The following is a 16,312-nucleotide window of genomic DNA, read 5'->3' as shown; positions in this document are numbered from 1 at the left end:
ACTGTAGAAGATCTTTACATAACCTGGCTATTTATCTTTTGATGGATTATTTCCATGACAAATATCTTATCACAGTTCGTGGGGTTTTTTTCCCCCACTTTATTTATGATGTCTTTCAACGTACAGAAGTTATAAATTTTATTATAGTTGACTTTTTCAACCATCTCCTTTATAGCTTACACTTACTGTCTTGTGTGAGGTACCCTGATATCATAAATATGCTTTTCAGTATTTCATTTTGTAAGTTGACAGATATGCTATTAGCATTTAGGTTCTTTTGATTACTTTTCTTAAATGGTATAAATTGGCTGTCATTAGTGCCAAAGAGATAAAGTTTGCAGAGTACAGATTTTGGTTTGACTCTAAATTATTCATCAGTATTTTATTGTCATTCTGTGGCAGATCATATGCTACACATTTCGAATACTAAGTTGCATTGGGCATCCTCTTGGTCTTCCCATGGGGACAAACCTATTACATAGCACATGCAGTATAGAATAAGGGCTAAAAGAAGTCCCCCTGCGTATACTCAAGGAGGAGGGGGGCAGTGAATCATATGCCAAGGGGCCATTAACTGTTCTGTTAATTTATATATTCTGATCTAATAACAATTTCGTGGAAAATAGTAGTAAGCTATAATGCCAGTGCTATGCCCCTAACGGATACCAAAGTTTATTTCCATGCTTTTGGGGGGTTGAATGATAGTGGTAAAAATTTGTGGGGCTACCTAGACGTTTTCCTCCTAATTTAGGAACAAGAATAGTTTATCACAGAAATCGGTTGCTAAGATGCTTTAGATTTATGGAAATGTTAAGAACCTGTTTCTTAAAGATTGGTTTCTGCTTGCAGAGACGAAATGGAGAAGATATCCCAGTAGCCCAGACTAAGAACATCAATCACAGAAGATTTGCTGCTTCCTTTAGATTGCAGGAAGTGACAAAAACTGACCAGGATCTGTATCGCTGTGTAACTCAGTCAGAACGAGGTTCCGGGGTGTCCAATTTCGCTCAACTTATTGTAAGAGGTAAGGTTGGTTGCTTTGCTTTCACTTCATGAAATTGCTTGGCTTCGTTAGAACAAAAGCAGCCTTGTAGATATTTTGACTGATTTTTGAACCTGTTGCTCTTCATCTCAAGTCACTAAAAAAATTATATAAAAGTTCTGCTGATGTCTTCAGGTAAAGTAAGACCGTTGTATTATCTGTCGAACAAGGTTTTAACAAGTGTTTCCCATAGAATGGAATCTATTTTAAAAAGCTCTAATAAGGTGAACCATGCAAAACACCTTTATTCCTTGGGACACCTGGGTGGCTCAGTGGTTGAGCGTCTGCCTTTGGCTCACGGCGTGACCCCGGGGTCCCAGGATCAAGTCCCACATCGGGCTCCCTGCAGGGAGCCTGCATCTCCCTCTGCCTGTGTCTCTGCCTCTCTCTCTCTGTGTCTCTCATGAATAAATAAATAAAAATATTTTTAAAAAACACCCTTATTCCATATTGCTGCCGTCTAGTTTTCATGTTAATTTAGGCTTGCTTTTCTTGTTTAAAATAGTTCCACAGGTACAGTGTTTTTCTTCAAAGCACTGTAGCCATGACAAGGTCAGAGTTTCTATCCCCATGTAGATCCGTAAATTTTAACAGAATCAAAACCCAGTGGTCGGTGGATGTGAAGTTCACCAACTATGACCCCCTCGAGGATCTTAGAAAGTTAGACTTGCTAAGTGGTCCTCATTAATATTCTTTTTTTTTTTTTTTGGTAATATTCTTTTTTTTTAATATTTATTATTGAGAGAGAGATAGAGATAGCGAGCGAGCGAGAGCACACAAGCAGAGGGGGCGGCGGAAGCAGACTCCTTGTGGAGCAGGGAGCCTGATGTGGGACTCGATCCCAGGACCTTGAGGTCATGACCTGAGCCAAAGGCAGACGCCTGACTGACTGAGCCGCCCAGGCACCCGCCTCACTGACATTTCTGCACACTAGAGTTGCCGGAGGAATTATGAGGGGTTATCACGTATCAGTATATATCTGTGATGAATATTGGGAAACAAGCCTGAGTGCACAATGTGTATTAACTTCATTCAGAAGTTACTGGGTTCCTGATACTATGGAATATACACACTGTTCCAGATTGTGGAGATAAAATTGTAAATAAAATGCAGAGCCCCCGACCATGTAGAGCTCAGCCCTGAGGGGTGTTAGGCACACCATGTGGAAGACTACTGAAAATGTAGCAGCAAATTATGGTATGTGTTACGAAGAAAAATAAACACTCAAAAAAGATGACGATTAAAATCTTAGTGACGGTGGTCCGGTGGCTGTGGAACGGAACCCTCAGACGTGAGGGATCGCTTATCTGTGTGAAAATCTAGAGGAATACAGCTCTGTTAAGTAGACTCAACAAGTCAGCAGCAAGCAATGGTGACACAGATGTAAATAAGTATAAACTACCAAGATCTCCTTAAGTTGTTTAGGAGATCCTGGGGCGCCTGAGGGGCTCAGTCACTCAAGTGTCTGCCTTCAGCTCAGGTCATGACCCCGGGGTCCTGACATCAAGCCCCACATCCGGCTCCCTGCTCAGTGGGGATCTGCTTCTCCGCCTGCCTGTCCCCGTGCTTGTGCTCATTTTCTCTCTCTCTATCTCTCTCTCTCAAATAGGTAGATAGATAGATAGACAGACAGACAGGTAGATAGATGATAGATAGGTAGATAGGTAGGTAGGTAGGTAGGTAGGTAGATAGATAGATAGATAGATAGATAGATAGATAGATAGATGATAGGTAGGTAGATAGGTAGGTAGATAGATGATAGATAGGTAGATAGATAGGTAGCTAGGTAGGTAGGTAGGTAGATAGATAGATAGATAGATAGATAGATAGATAGATAGATAGATAGATGATAGGGAGGTAGATAGATAGGTAGGTAGGAGTTTAGGAGATCCTAACAAGAAGGTCTAACCTGAACTGAGATTTATCCGACACATCCAGGAAGGTCTTCACGAGTGAGTTTTCTTTGAGAGAGGATCTGAAGGTTGAGAAAGGTTGTCCAGGTGAGGGATGTGGATGTGGGGGCAGGAACGAGAGGTCCGGGTGCCAGCAGACGTGCCGCGCAGAGACCAAGGCACGTGTCAGGGCCCGGAGGTTGGAAGGAGAACATACGATCTATCCATCTTCAAGTTAATCTATTTTAAATGCTTGACATCCAGTGTCTTTTACACACATTATTTCATTTTAAGATTTACTTGATTTTTAATACTTTAACCTTTAATGCTTTAGAGAGAGGAAAATTGAAATTCAGACTATTTGGTAATTGCCCAGAGCCACAAAAATCTCATAATTGACTGAGCCAGAACTTAACCCTGTGTTGCTTGAGTCCTGATGCTGGGCTCCTCCTTGTCCACCCCAGCTTTATCTCACGTTCTCGAGATTAAACAATGCTACCGGCCTTTGTCAGGCTTCTGTCTTGAGAGATCATTTTTTTTTTTTTTAGAAGTCAATCTTTGTAGATTGGGTCTGACTCTGTATTAAATAAGACTTCTCTTGTGTCTCTAGAGTCTGCTCCTCTCATCTGCTCAACTTCATGAAATCACAGTCGCAGATAATTGAGTAATAGGAAAACAGGATAGTATCTTGGTGATCAGCCATGAGGCAAGGGACACGGGAGACAATTGTTACGTGTGAGATGCTGGTCTACCTGTCTCTCTTGAGCCTGCTGTAGCCCTCTTTCTCACCTGAGCCCACGGTGGAAGGCCTGAGGGTCCCGGGGCGGTGCTCCCAGTGGTTACTAGGCTATGGGGGCAGGATGTTGGGGGTGCTCTTGAGTTTTGGGGCTCGCCAATCCCGAAGGGTGCTCTTCTGTGCATTTGATGGCAGCCCTGCAGGGGCTGGTGGCCTTTAATGGTGCAGAGCGCACTTGACCACCTCGCGGTTACTCGTATGTGCGCGCATGTATGCAGACAGGTGTGTATACGTGTGCGTCTCTATACACCTGCACACCCCTTTCTGAGGCAGTGGTCTTGTAGTGTATTCAGCACTTTATAGGAAGCACAGTTGAACTTTTTATCTGGGTGCTCCCTTTTAAAGTTCCATTTCCTTTTCTTGGATAGTTGTCTTATGTGTGTGTGTTTTAAAAGAAGAGATTTATTTTGGTGTTACAAGATCTCTCTTGTTTATCTGAATCAAAAAGTAGATTTTATCAGTTTATCAACGCGTGGTTTACTTTTCCTGGAGACAACTGCGTGAAGGCTGCTCTAGGAGCATTACTTGTGCAATGCATAGTTCAGGAAGATTGACAAGTGGGAATCTTTGGGTTTCATAGAAAAGTTTGACTTTTTTTCTTTTCCAAAGTTTGGCCGTTTAACCTACATTTTATTTCGGGTTTTCTGTGATACCTGTGGGTTTGAAATACAGTGGTGCTTTCAGTTTTGCTATCCGGAGTCCAGTAACCTTTTAGAAACATACTTTGATAATTTTGGGGGCTTTCTTTTCTTTTCAACATATTTTAGGTAGGTGGTTACATCTCTAATACTTAGAGGTGATATTTTGCTCGTTGTTTTATTTGAAAGCGAATATGAAGCAATGCATTTTCTTGTTTGTCTAGATAAACCACCAAAGAAATATTGTTAACCAAAAAAACCCGCCCTTTGAGATCAGCGATCCTGGTGCTAAAATAGTGCTGAGAATCAACCGTGGTGACAGGTCCTGTCTCTCATTGGCACTTTTAAAGCTGACATCCTGTTACTTTGATACAAAAGATGGTAATTTTAAAGGAAATTTTTGGGGCAGTGACATGAATAGTCTTTAATAAGAGCTGGCATAGTATTGCCTGTTGTCAAAAATGACCCAAGGGGAAGAGTTTATTAGTGCATTTTCTCCTAAACTGAAAGTGACAGGGCAGGCTTAAGGGCCTTTCGCTTCTGTTTGTTACAAATAAAAATTTCACTGCAAAATTCTTGTGTTGGAGAGTATTGATCTCTGCGTTCCCACAGCCAGAAGACAAAAAATAAAAAAAATAAAAAATAAAAAGTATGCCGGAACAGACTTTACTTTGTCATGACGTTAGCATCGCTTCCAGACCATTTTGAGTAATGATAATGTCTTCAGCCTGTGGAAGCCCATCTTCATTGACAAAAAGTTTTTACAGAGATGAGATGAAGAGCAGATGTTTCTGCTCCATGTTTCTACAAAACTGAAGGGTAGAAAATGTGAAATACAGGTTGAAATGGTGTTTACAAGCTCTCAATGGAAAGCGCTGACTTTGTGGCCTAAATTGTGTTACAGAGTCTCATCCTTTACCCCATTTGCCATCTTCTGCATTCCTTTCCGCGTCTCTAAATTAAAGGTCCCGTCCATCCTGACTGACTGACCCACACCAAACCTGTGAAGTCCTGTCTGCTGCCATTGATACTCCATTTCTATTCTTATTTGTTACTTAGGCTTTTCTATTTTTTTTTTTTTTTTTTTTTTGGTGAAACTCCAATCACATTTTAAGTTATTTAATGTGAAAAAACACAGTTTTTTTTTTTTTTTTTTGTTCTTTGTCTCTGTTGTTGGTTTATTTTTTGAATTTTAATACCAACCACCAGCCATCATCAAAATGCTGTGGGTGTAAAGAGTATTCAGTTTATATTTTTATCTATTCTTGATGAGTCCCGGCGACCTCTAGCCATAGAGTCGGTAGGGTGGATGTCCATCTACTTCCTCTGCGTAGTAGGTGGACCTCTAAAACGAATTTTGGTGTTTAAAATGACTAGGGGTTTGGATTGTTGTTGCTACTTCCCTTTGTAAAACAATGACTGACACCTAGCTTAAAAATAATGGTATTTACTGACTTTTGTACCTGGAAGGTACAGAGATAGGCTTTAGGGGGTTGGTTCATTTAGTTATGAAAGATCCAGGTTCTTTCCAGTTCTCTCCACAGTGCATAGTTTTGTCTTCTGTCCTAAACTAGGGTCTCCCCATGGTCATAGGACAGCAGTGAACTTACATACGCCTTTGGTCTCATCTACCTGGGGATAGAGAGGTTAGCACCTCCCACAAGTATCAGAAATAGGATGGTCGCAAGTGGAAAGACAACTGGAATATCCAGTAGAGAACATTTGTACGTGGGATTCCAGGGCACAGTGTTATTCAGAGAGAGTTATTCTCTTAAGATAGGAACTTAGAAGAATGGACAAGTGAATTTTGATTTGGACCAATACATTCTATTCTAGCCTTTTTTGTATATGATGTCAATCAGGTCTGAATCTTTCATTTTTAATGTTTTTATATTAGAAGCAAGGACATTTGGGAAGTGGAAAACATCACGTACTAATACTTCTGTTCTTTGGTGGTTAAAGGCCATGGAGCGTCTAGCTTGAGTCTGGCAGCATGCTGCTCAATACCACACACTAGTGATTTTTTTAAAAAGATTTTATTTATTCATGAGAGAGAGAGAGAGAGAGAGGCAGAGGGAGAAGCAGGCTCCATGCAGGGAGCCCGATGCGGGACTCGATCCCAGGACCCCAGGATCACGCCCTGGGCTGAAGGCAGGCGCTAACCATTGAGCAACCTGGGCTGCCTGAGGATCCCTTTTCTTAACGGTGGCTTGAAGATCCCTTTTCTTTGCTTCTGTTGTGAAAACTAGTCACCTGGACAGGAAACTTGGAGTTATCTAGGAGAATTCAGTTTAAATATCTCTATCTTATAAATTCTGACCTGTAATGAAAATCTAAGAACACGTGAACTGACAACACACTAATTTCCCCCGACTATCCCTGTATAGTTAGGAAAGCACATGCCGTCAGTGGGGGGAGGTGGGGGGGGGCGGGTAACCAAATGTCTCAAATTTGGAGGAGAGTCCAAATGTTGTATGTTTTAAAATTTTACTTTGCTACCCTTGAGTATGATAAAAGAAACATTTGGAGTCTCCTCTCATTCATTGTAGCTACTTGTAATGCAGGTGATTCAATGTACAAGGTGTCTGGTACATTTTTAAACTCTAAATGAGCAAAAGGATCCTCGATGTCCTCATTTCAGGTACTGTGTTATTACAGAGACTCTGTTCTGTCTCCTTTTGTACGCCATTATCTCAAATACTTTTTCCTATTAATACCCTCCTCTTGGGTTTTCTTAGGCAACTTCATGAAAATGGCAAAGTGCCGTGCTTGTTTTGCCCATGTGGTTATTTTCCTGTTATTTATTTTGTTTGTTTTAAAAATAAAAATGCAGTCGGAGTTCTTTCCCAAAGGATTTTTTAGTGTATTTTCATAGGTGATTCATGTGTCAAGCTCCACGTAATGTTTAGCAGTTGAGGTGCTGGTCACTGTTTGTTGTAGTGAATTTTTGTAGTTTGCTTTTGTTGGAGCTCACTTCTTAAGAATTTGAGAAGGATCAAAGAGGAAGCAGGATGATTTGCATGCCAAATAATTCTTTCTGTGAGCTCTGGGAATTTGATTTCAGAGCCCTGTTCCTAGGCCTGTACTTTGCTTCTGATTCTCTCAGTTCTGTTCTCTTGGAGTTTGTGATAAATGTAATTTGGACCCATTTCTTCCAGAGGAGTTATGTTAACTTCAAGAGCTAACAGTGTCTTTGTAATTTATATCCCCTCCCTGCTGACTATTTTTCTTTCTCTTACCCCAAACCAAAAAGGAAGCAATGAAGTCAATTTGCAACTTCATTGGAAAATCAGCTAGCAGCCTTTACAGAGTCATGAAAATGGTTAAGAAACAGGCACCAGGAAATTGTGAAGAAACAGCAGACATCGTTCCAGCTCTCAAGCAATTTATAATTAAATTAATTTTATAGGGGAATGTAGCATTGCCAAATATTTTAGCACAGATTTTTGACTTTGATTTTGGTTGCATTTCTAATTCCATAGGAAAAAATAAGATCTTGTAACAAATAGAAAATATCATACCTAAGTTGCTGTTCCATTCAAGCCCGTTATTAAGGACAATTTTAGTAAATAATGTTGGACTGGGGGAGTCTTCTAGAATGTCAATTAAACAGAAGCTCTTTGGCTGACAGATTGAAATCAGTCGGTAGGGCAGGGAGTTAACTCCTAGTATTTTTAGGATGACAATGTAAGTGCTGCAGAGGGACTTGGGACATTACTTCAGTAGGTTGGGTTCTGGTCTGTTCTCCTCTCCCACGACTTCACCGTCTGGGGAGTCAGTAGTTATAGGCCTCCCTGACCGGCGTATGACTGACGGGTGGGCTTTGGAGCTTAGCTTTTTAGAATAAACTGTTTACCACTGAAGCCAGGTAATACACATCCTGACCGGTACAATGTCATCAGGAACCTGACTTACTAAGAAACCCAACTAAGAAATATGCAGCAAACAGAAAACACAGAATGTTCGGTAGAAGTCAGATGCCTGGTGAAGCAGTGAAAACCAACTCGTTCAACCAAGTGGATCATTGTACTGCAGAAAGCACTTTTCTTTCCATCTGGGTTAATATAAATTATGTTATTTCCTTTTCTAAGAGACATTTAGTCTAGAAAGAATGAAAAACAATCATAAAGTCAACACAAAATAAGAACAGGTAAACATTTCTGTTTTGTTAGTCCTCAGCATGGACAGTGTTTCCTTTATAGTTACTAGCTTTTATTTATAAAAAAAGGTAAAGTCGTACCATTTTGGTGCTAAAAGTCGGGTTTGAGGACTAAGAGCTGGACAGAGACTAAATAATTGTGACAAAATGTGGGCAGTTTTTATTAACACATAAGTCTGCGACAACCTCTCCTTATATATATAAGCTTTTATCTTAGCTCTGATGTTTGTTTTTGGAGAAATCGTGGCTTTACAGATGTGTTCTCATCTCTTATCAGGTATAACGAAAGGTTTACTTCTAAATTTAGGATATAATTTGGAAGTTAACTGTTTTGCTTGCCATTTTCTGCTTTCTGAGCCTTAAACTAAAAATATTCTGTTGTCTCTCTGCAGCATTACATAATTTGGAATCGGATGTAGTGATTTCGGCACAGAATCTGTCATTGTGTTAAAACAAACACACAAACAACAAATGAATAGTTACCTGCTCCCTTGTTAGGGAGGAATTTTACTGACGTGGTTGTTTACATTTTCCTAATTGCCATTGGCAGGTTCATTCATCTTCAAATACATATGGAGGAACCATCGCTACTCTCATGGCACTGTGTTAGTCCTCTCACAGTTTCCCTTCACATTAAGGGAGAAAAGAAATCAAATCTCTTTCCTGGTACAAAAAGCCTTAAATGAACTATCCCCTGAGTATCACTCAAAATCTATTTCTATCACTCGCCTCCTGCCTCAATGTGCAGCAGACAAACCGACTTTCCACGCACACTCCTGCCGTAGGGCCTTTGTATTTGCTTTTCCTCCACTTGCACTTCTTTTTTTTTTTCCTCAAAGATATGCATGCATTCATATTCTTACTTCATTCTAGTTTCTTCTCAGTTTTTTTTTTTTTCCCCAAAATACCCGAAGGCCAAATGATACTTATTTTCTAGCATGGGAGAGAATTACCAACTTTGTTTTACAATTTTTTTTTCTCCAAAACTATTTAGCTCTAAGTTTTCAGAAGATCTTTGCATAAGGCCTTCCATTAGTATATGCAGAATGAGTATTTGTACAGGGTGGTAGTGTCAAGCATCTCTGCCTTTCGAGTGAGCTACAGTACACAGAACTATGTATATTGATGGCCTAGTTTATTCATCGGTCTCAATTTTATTACATATTCCTCTGGGTGCCCAGCACCTGCTTGGCCTTCACCGCCCTCACTTTCATCGTGTCACCTCCTTCTTTAAAAGACCTCCTCACAGCTCTGCCCACATCAGCATCGCCCCCTTCAAGTCACTATTCCCTTGGCAGGCAGACCGCTCATTCTACACAAAGTAAGACCATGCTCCCCAGGTTTGGATGGCTTTTGGTTGGCATGGCATAAATTCCAGCTGTCTCTTCCCAGCTCCAAGGCCTGCCTTCTTCTGGTTCTGCCCTCCTCTGCGGATCTTCACGAGACTCTCCTTTGCTCACCAGACTCTAGCAGCACTGGGTTGCCTTACTTGCTTATACAGCATGCTGTCTTCTATCTTACGACCTCTGCTTTTTCCGCCTGTAGTGTTTCTTCGTCAGTATTGAAGCTATATCTATGTTCTTTACATCTGCCTCCATCACTACATTGGCAGAGTCCAGCACTATTTATTCCCTTTGCTTGTTCACTATTGTGTCTCTGTAGCCAGCGCCATGGCCAACACCCAGCAGATGTAATCATTTAATTGTCGGACAACAGAAAGAACATGGGTTGCAGAATATCTTACAAAAGGCATGGAATTACTGTGTAGAGCAGAGGAGGACAGCCTCATTATTGCCTTGCTGGGGCGGCAGGAATGCACTGGAGGAGGACATGATGTTGCATCATAGTGGAAGGGCGGGATCTTGATAGTTGAAGATAAGGAAAGGAAATTTTAAGCAGAGGACATGGGAACACATATGTTCTTGTGGACTGTCAAATACGGGCTATAGCATCGTGTTCTCCAGGGGGAAAGTCTGAGATGAGCCCAGAGGTGCACTGTGAGACTCCTTGTGGAAGAATGTGAATCTAGACTATTCATTACTATTACATTTTGTAATCCAATTTGGGGACTTTTGGGGGGTTTCAAAGTAGGTTACTCGTGTCTTGGTATCTGTTTCAGAAAACCAGGATGGGAGGTGATTTGGAGAACGGTAAAATCGCAGTGAGTCAGTTTAGGGGGCTCTGAGGGTCAGAAGAGCTTGAGATGCTGAGATGACCTTGAGGGAGTGTTTGGGGCAAAGAGCAAGTCACAGGTGAGAGATCATGACAGTGGGAAGGGTCAGCCTGAGGTACTAGGGAAATACACAGCGGAATGGAAAGAAATCAGGACTTGTAGAAAAACTTACTTAACAGTACAGATCAATTTCAGTTGTAAACTTTTGGTTGTGTTACTAGAGACCCAGTTTTAAAATCTTTAGGGATTTGAGGAAAGGCTTTGACTAATTGTAGGATGTTACTTGAATAGGGATTCGACACAAGATCAATTAAACAGTAAGTGCTTAGTGTATAGAAACACTTGTGCATTTTGCAAGCTCCCATTTCGTAGCCTTTAGCCAGTATTTTTATAGTTTTTCATGTTGTTAAACTTATGGATAAAGGCAGATGTATTCAATCAAATGGAAAATTTAGAAAGAGAACCCTGTTAAAGATAGCTTTTTTTCTTTATTCCTGACATTATCCGTGTATAAAAAAATACATGTAAAACGTAGTATGTGTAAATATTCTTTTTTCGCTGATGGTTCAGTGTAGATTTCTGATTGGATCCGAAGCTAAGTGAAACTCTTTTCCTGTTGCATGTAAACACTTTGCACTTCATAGAAACGAGGCAAGCTCTCTAAAGACTTCACTTTCTCTGCTCTTCAGGATTTGATTGCCCCTGATAATAATGTTCCTCGACACACCTTTTCCTTGCATCAATTTTTTAAAAACATTGGGAGGAGGAAGATTTTTTTTCTAAGACTTTTGGCCAGCAGCATTTCTCAATCCTCAAAGAATGTCATTCACTGCAGCAGGTGGTTTAAAAATATTTACTTTCAAGTAGATAAAGAGTTCTCATCTGCTACAATTTTCCTATCTTGAAACCCCCACCAGGTATGACATTTCTTTGTATTGTGCAGCAGTGTTAAAAAGTAGTTACCATGACCAGACTGGTTGATGCATGGTAATGATGAAAAGCAGGGTGTTTGGGATTCAACGTAGATGGCAGAAATGCAAGGTGTCAGAGAAGCCATATATTACAGAGAATTTGAATTGGAAACCGAATCCCAATCTGCCACTGGGAACATTTTGATCATTTTGATTTATTAAACTTTTATAACAGCATTCAGATGGAGCGGAATTAAAACCCTTTAGTCTTGGATAGTTTATGGCATGCCAAGCACCAAGTAACTGGTATCATTTTTTGAAGGTTCTCTTAGCAATTGGTGAAGAAGGAAAAAAAATGTGAGAGATTTATTTTAAATGGCAGTTTTCACAAATACTATTGTATCTAACTTTAGGCCCTTCTCTTTTGTTTATATTGTGTTAAAGATAAACACCTGTTTTGCAATTTCAACATATTAAGTACCTTAAAGTTCTGTTGCTGACTATCCAACATATTTGAAACCGTGTAATAGATTTCAGTTTGAAATCTTGCATTTGTACACATGTTCGAGCTATCTTTTCAGTGTTTGTACCTTTGCAGGCATAGGCATCTGTGTCTATCTTTACATAAGTTTGTATTTCTGAGTTTTATGGGTAAATATTAATAAATATCAATAACATTAAAATTCTAATGCAATTTTGAGGGCTAACTTACAAAACAAAATGAAACCAAACAATACCATTTCCCTACAACTGTGGAATTGTGTAACTCGGGTTATTTCAAAAAGCACCTTTTGGCATCAGCAAGAAAGCATGAGTAGTCTTTTCTGAACAGTGGCTCCATAATAAGGAGAAATCAGTTACTGTTAGGGAAACATGGTAGGTTTAAGGTATTACGAGTTCATACTTGGTTTTGCAGCCAGGAGAGGGTACTTAGTTGTGAGTCAGGAAGGATGCAAAAGATGGATGAGGCGGAGTTCAAGGAGCAGTAACGTGAAGGTCCAGGACCATCGTTCCAACCTGTCTCTGCAGGGATGATGGATAGTGTGGTGGTAAGTAATAATACCAGGTGATGAAAGCTGCATCTCAGCATCTTGAGCCACTGCATACTGGCTACCTGTTGGAGTTCCAAGGCATAATGATTCCTGATTTGCAACCAAACGGGCTTGCTGCATTTAGCAACCCAGATTTTTGGCAGCTGCGAAGGAAGCAAGTAGCATATCAAACACTCCTGCACATTGTAAATTTAATTACCTCATATTTATGCATAGTAGTTGTTGACAGGATCTTGTAAGCTATGCTAATATGGTAGGTAATTTGTTACCTCCAGAAATCACTTTCCATGTGTCTCCTGATCATTATCATGAAACATGATAAATGATCTAGCCCATGAGGTATAAATGAAAATGAAATGGATAATTGGATTCTATGTCTAAATTGTGGATGGAATTGTTGCAACAGTTGTAATTGAATTGATCTCATAAAAATGCGTTTGGCAATATTCTAGTGACCTTTCACCATCCTGAACGTAAGGTGTTAAATGAAATTACTCTTAAATTGATTATAAAATGTTTATAACAATTATTTTAAAACATATCCAACACTGTCCATTTTCTCTTTTCTTGCCTCACTTGCCTGTATTTTGAAAGTATCTTGTTTATCTACCATGGGCTTAACCGCTTGATACTGATAATCTTCTTTGGATACTGAAAATAAAACATTTCGTTGTTGCCCATGCCTCGAATATAACTGAACTTGTTTTTATGAATATCTTTTGTTATTAGGAGCACATGTCTCCCTGGTGGGTTCTGAAAGTTTGCCCTCTTGCTCAATGTGTGTGTTTTCTTTGATTCTTATAAGGGAATGTATCTGAAATACCAAAACAAAACAGAATTTGTTTTGAATATCACCAGTTTTACACCTTCCCTCTTGCTCCTCTTCAATTCACTTTAAATAACTAAAATCGTTTTATTATAAAAATAAAAGCAGTCTTAATTTATTCACTGATTCGAGTAACACTTTTGAGCAGTTGTAGGTTAATTGTTGTGCTTGTTTCTAATAAAAATAAGTAAGACGCATGATCTTTAGGGTCTTATGAGTCCATATGTAGCCATGGAACTATAGAGACTTGAAATTATAACCTTCTACAATGTCTTCTTTATATCTGTTATTAATTCCTTCCTCTCTTCTACTTTCTTTCCATGAGGAGTAAGAAAACTTCTGTTTATGCCTCTTCCTTCCATTCTCAACTAAATGGAACTTCTTCAGATGTAGTTAATAGGAAGACAAATTAAAAAGTTATCTGGAAAGATGGCCTTTATGTGAAATATGTCAGTAAGCGGGCATGTCCCTAGAGGTTTGGTTTTCCTCTCAAATTTTACACATAAAATTTCTCTGCCCTTTCCATATATATTGGTGAGGAAGGTAGCTGAGCACCAACTCATAAGCTTGTTTTGGTAACTGATTGCTGTAATGGGGCATAGTAAACATGATTAAGACATTTATTATTTCTAGTAAATATAAATTAAGTAAAACAGGATATAAATGTTTAATATAAGTTGTAATAAAAAAAAAAGGCACTCATTATAGTACCTCTACAGTGTGCTAGGTGCTGTTAGAGAAGGTTACATACATTATACTAGATACACTAGATAGATACACCAGATACACTAGAGAAGTATCTCTAGTTCCCTGACGACTCTTCATATCCCCATTGTACCCCCAGGAGACCTGAGGCTGGTAGGCAAGGCTGCTCAGACCATGTGGCTCTAAGGGCCTGTAACCCAAGTCTGACTCTAGAGCTCATGCTCTTTCCTTCACCACGTAACTGCATTTACATAGTAGCATTCAGAAAAATACTACTTGAAGCAAGATTTGGGTAGATTGGTGGGTTTTCTTAAGTGTCAGTCATTCTAACTGCTACGTGACTGGGATTACTCAGTTGTCATTTTAGCAATAGTGCGTTTGCTTTAAGTTGCTTGGCTTTTTAAAAAAATGATTTTCTATATTTATTCATGAGAGACACACAGAGAGAGGCAGAGACCCAGGCAGAGGGAGAAGCAGGCTCCCTGCAGGGAGCCTGATGTGGGACTCGATCCCGGGACCCTGGGGTCACAACCTCAGCTGAAGGCAGATGCTCATCTGATGAGCCCCCCAGGTGCCTCAGCTTGCCTACTGTTTTTAACTACATCCTCCCCTGACAAAACGTAGTGTAGCTATAACCCACCACTTTATTTGTATGTATGTATGTATGTATGTATGTATGTATGTATGTATTTTATAGAACCTACCTTTTTTTTTTTTTTTTTAAGCTGGGGCTCTCAATAGAGGAGCAGGAGAGGTATAACCCTCTTTAAATCAAATATGGGATCTTTCAAAAACTGTGATACCCACAGGTCCCTTTCCCAGATTCTGACCTGCTAACAGAAATGTGCACACACAAACCAGTGTACGTGCCCACTCGACTTAGATTCCAGCAAGCCTACCAAGGTTTTGTTAGAATCTAGACGGCTGGCACCTGAGTGGTTTTGAAAAGCCAAGAAACTATTCCAATATTCCTGCTGCCTTCTTCCTCCCCTTTTCCCTGGGCATTCTTCTTGGATTTTTTTTTTCTTCTTGGATTTTATACCAAGAATAATGCATTGCTTCTGTATCTGCACAAAAACTTTGGAAATATTTAACATGTCTTTAATAATACATGGTGATTTGGATTTCAAAGCCTCCCTGATTTGGGGGGATGGGAATCGTTCAGGGTTCAGTAACCTATCCTCTTGCTCGTCTCACAGTGTTTGGTAATCAAAGAAAGTCCATCTGTACTTAATATTAATTTCATCTGAATATTAAACAGCTTCAGACCGTCTCCCGGATGGCACTTAGCACGATAGGCTTTGCTGTGGTCCAGCCATCTCTGATCAAGTCTCATGAAAATCTCAGACTCTCTGGCTTATTTTTTATTTTCATTTTCCTTTCTTTGCAGGTTACCTTTATTATTTTCAGCTTGGTTGTAATAGGATTAGAAAACTTTCAGTGTCTGCTCTGGAGGAAGTTCTCTCCTCCACTTAGTCTATTTTTATATCCAAGGTAGGGATGTGCTCAAACTCTATGTGGAAAGTCAAATCATGGGCCAAGTTCCCCTTTTCACACAACTTGCTTGCAGAGTGGCTCCGTTTCTGTGCTTGCCACCTGAGTTAAAATCTAGAGAAATGGTATTGGATGAACTCACAGAGTGTTTTCTGTGAACGGACAGTGGCAATGCCATCCAGGTTTAAATACTGTCAAGACACTAATGATGACCTAAAACTGGTGTGATTCCAGAATAATGTTAAGTTACAGGAGATGATAATGGAGAGATGCTGTGGAAAATGTATGAACTGTGCAAAAATAATATTCATATATAAATGAGTTCAAATCATTCTCAAGAACTTACAGCTACAAAGCAGAAAGTGAATTTACTGGATGCCTTATATGATGGAGTGATATACTTAACATATTCATTAAATATACTTAATATGCAAAGGTGACTGTTAACTCAGTTACTCCCTTCATGATGTGTTTGACCCATCTTAAAGGCTGGAATATTTTAATGCCCAAACTTTTGCAGATGGACATTCCTCTTTTTCTTTGGAAGACAGATATTCTAAAATTTTAGAAGTCAAAAGAGCTGATGCACTAAAGTGTAGAAGGAAAAACATATGTATTAGTTTT

General features: G+C 39.6%; 1 protein-coding gene across 6 annotated transcripts in view; it reads left to right on the top strand.

Moving 5' to 3' along the window:
- PTPRK (protein tyrosine phosphatase receptor type K) overlaps positions 1 to 16,312 on the top strand; it is a 546,322-nt gene that overhangs the window by 293,224 nt on the left and 236,786 nt on the right. For all 6 annotated transcript variants that reach the window (XM_038526752.1, XM_038526753.1, XM_038526755.1 and 3 more), the window contains exon 6: positions 850 to 1,024. In XM_038526752.1, coding sequence (XP_038382680.1) covers positions 850 to 1,024 — 175 coding nt within the window. The remainder of the gene's footprint in view (positions 1 to 849; positions 1,025 to 16,312) is intronic.

Source organism: Canis lupus, chromosome 1 (genome assembly GCF_011100685.1).
Source record: "Canis lupus familiaris isolate Mischka breed German Shepherd chromosome 1, alternate assembly UU_Cfam_GSD_1.0, whole genome shotgun sequence".
NCBI classification, from domain to species: domain Eukaryota; kingdom Metazoa; phylum Chordata; class Mammalia; order Carnivora; family Canidae; genus Canis; species Canis lupus.
The sequence above is the reverse complement of the archived record's forward strand: the minus strand, read 5'-3'. Positions and strand labels throughout refer to the sequence as shown.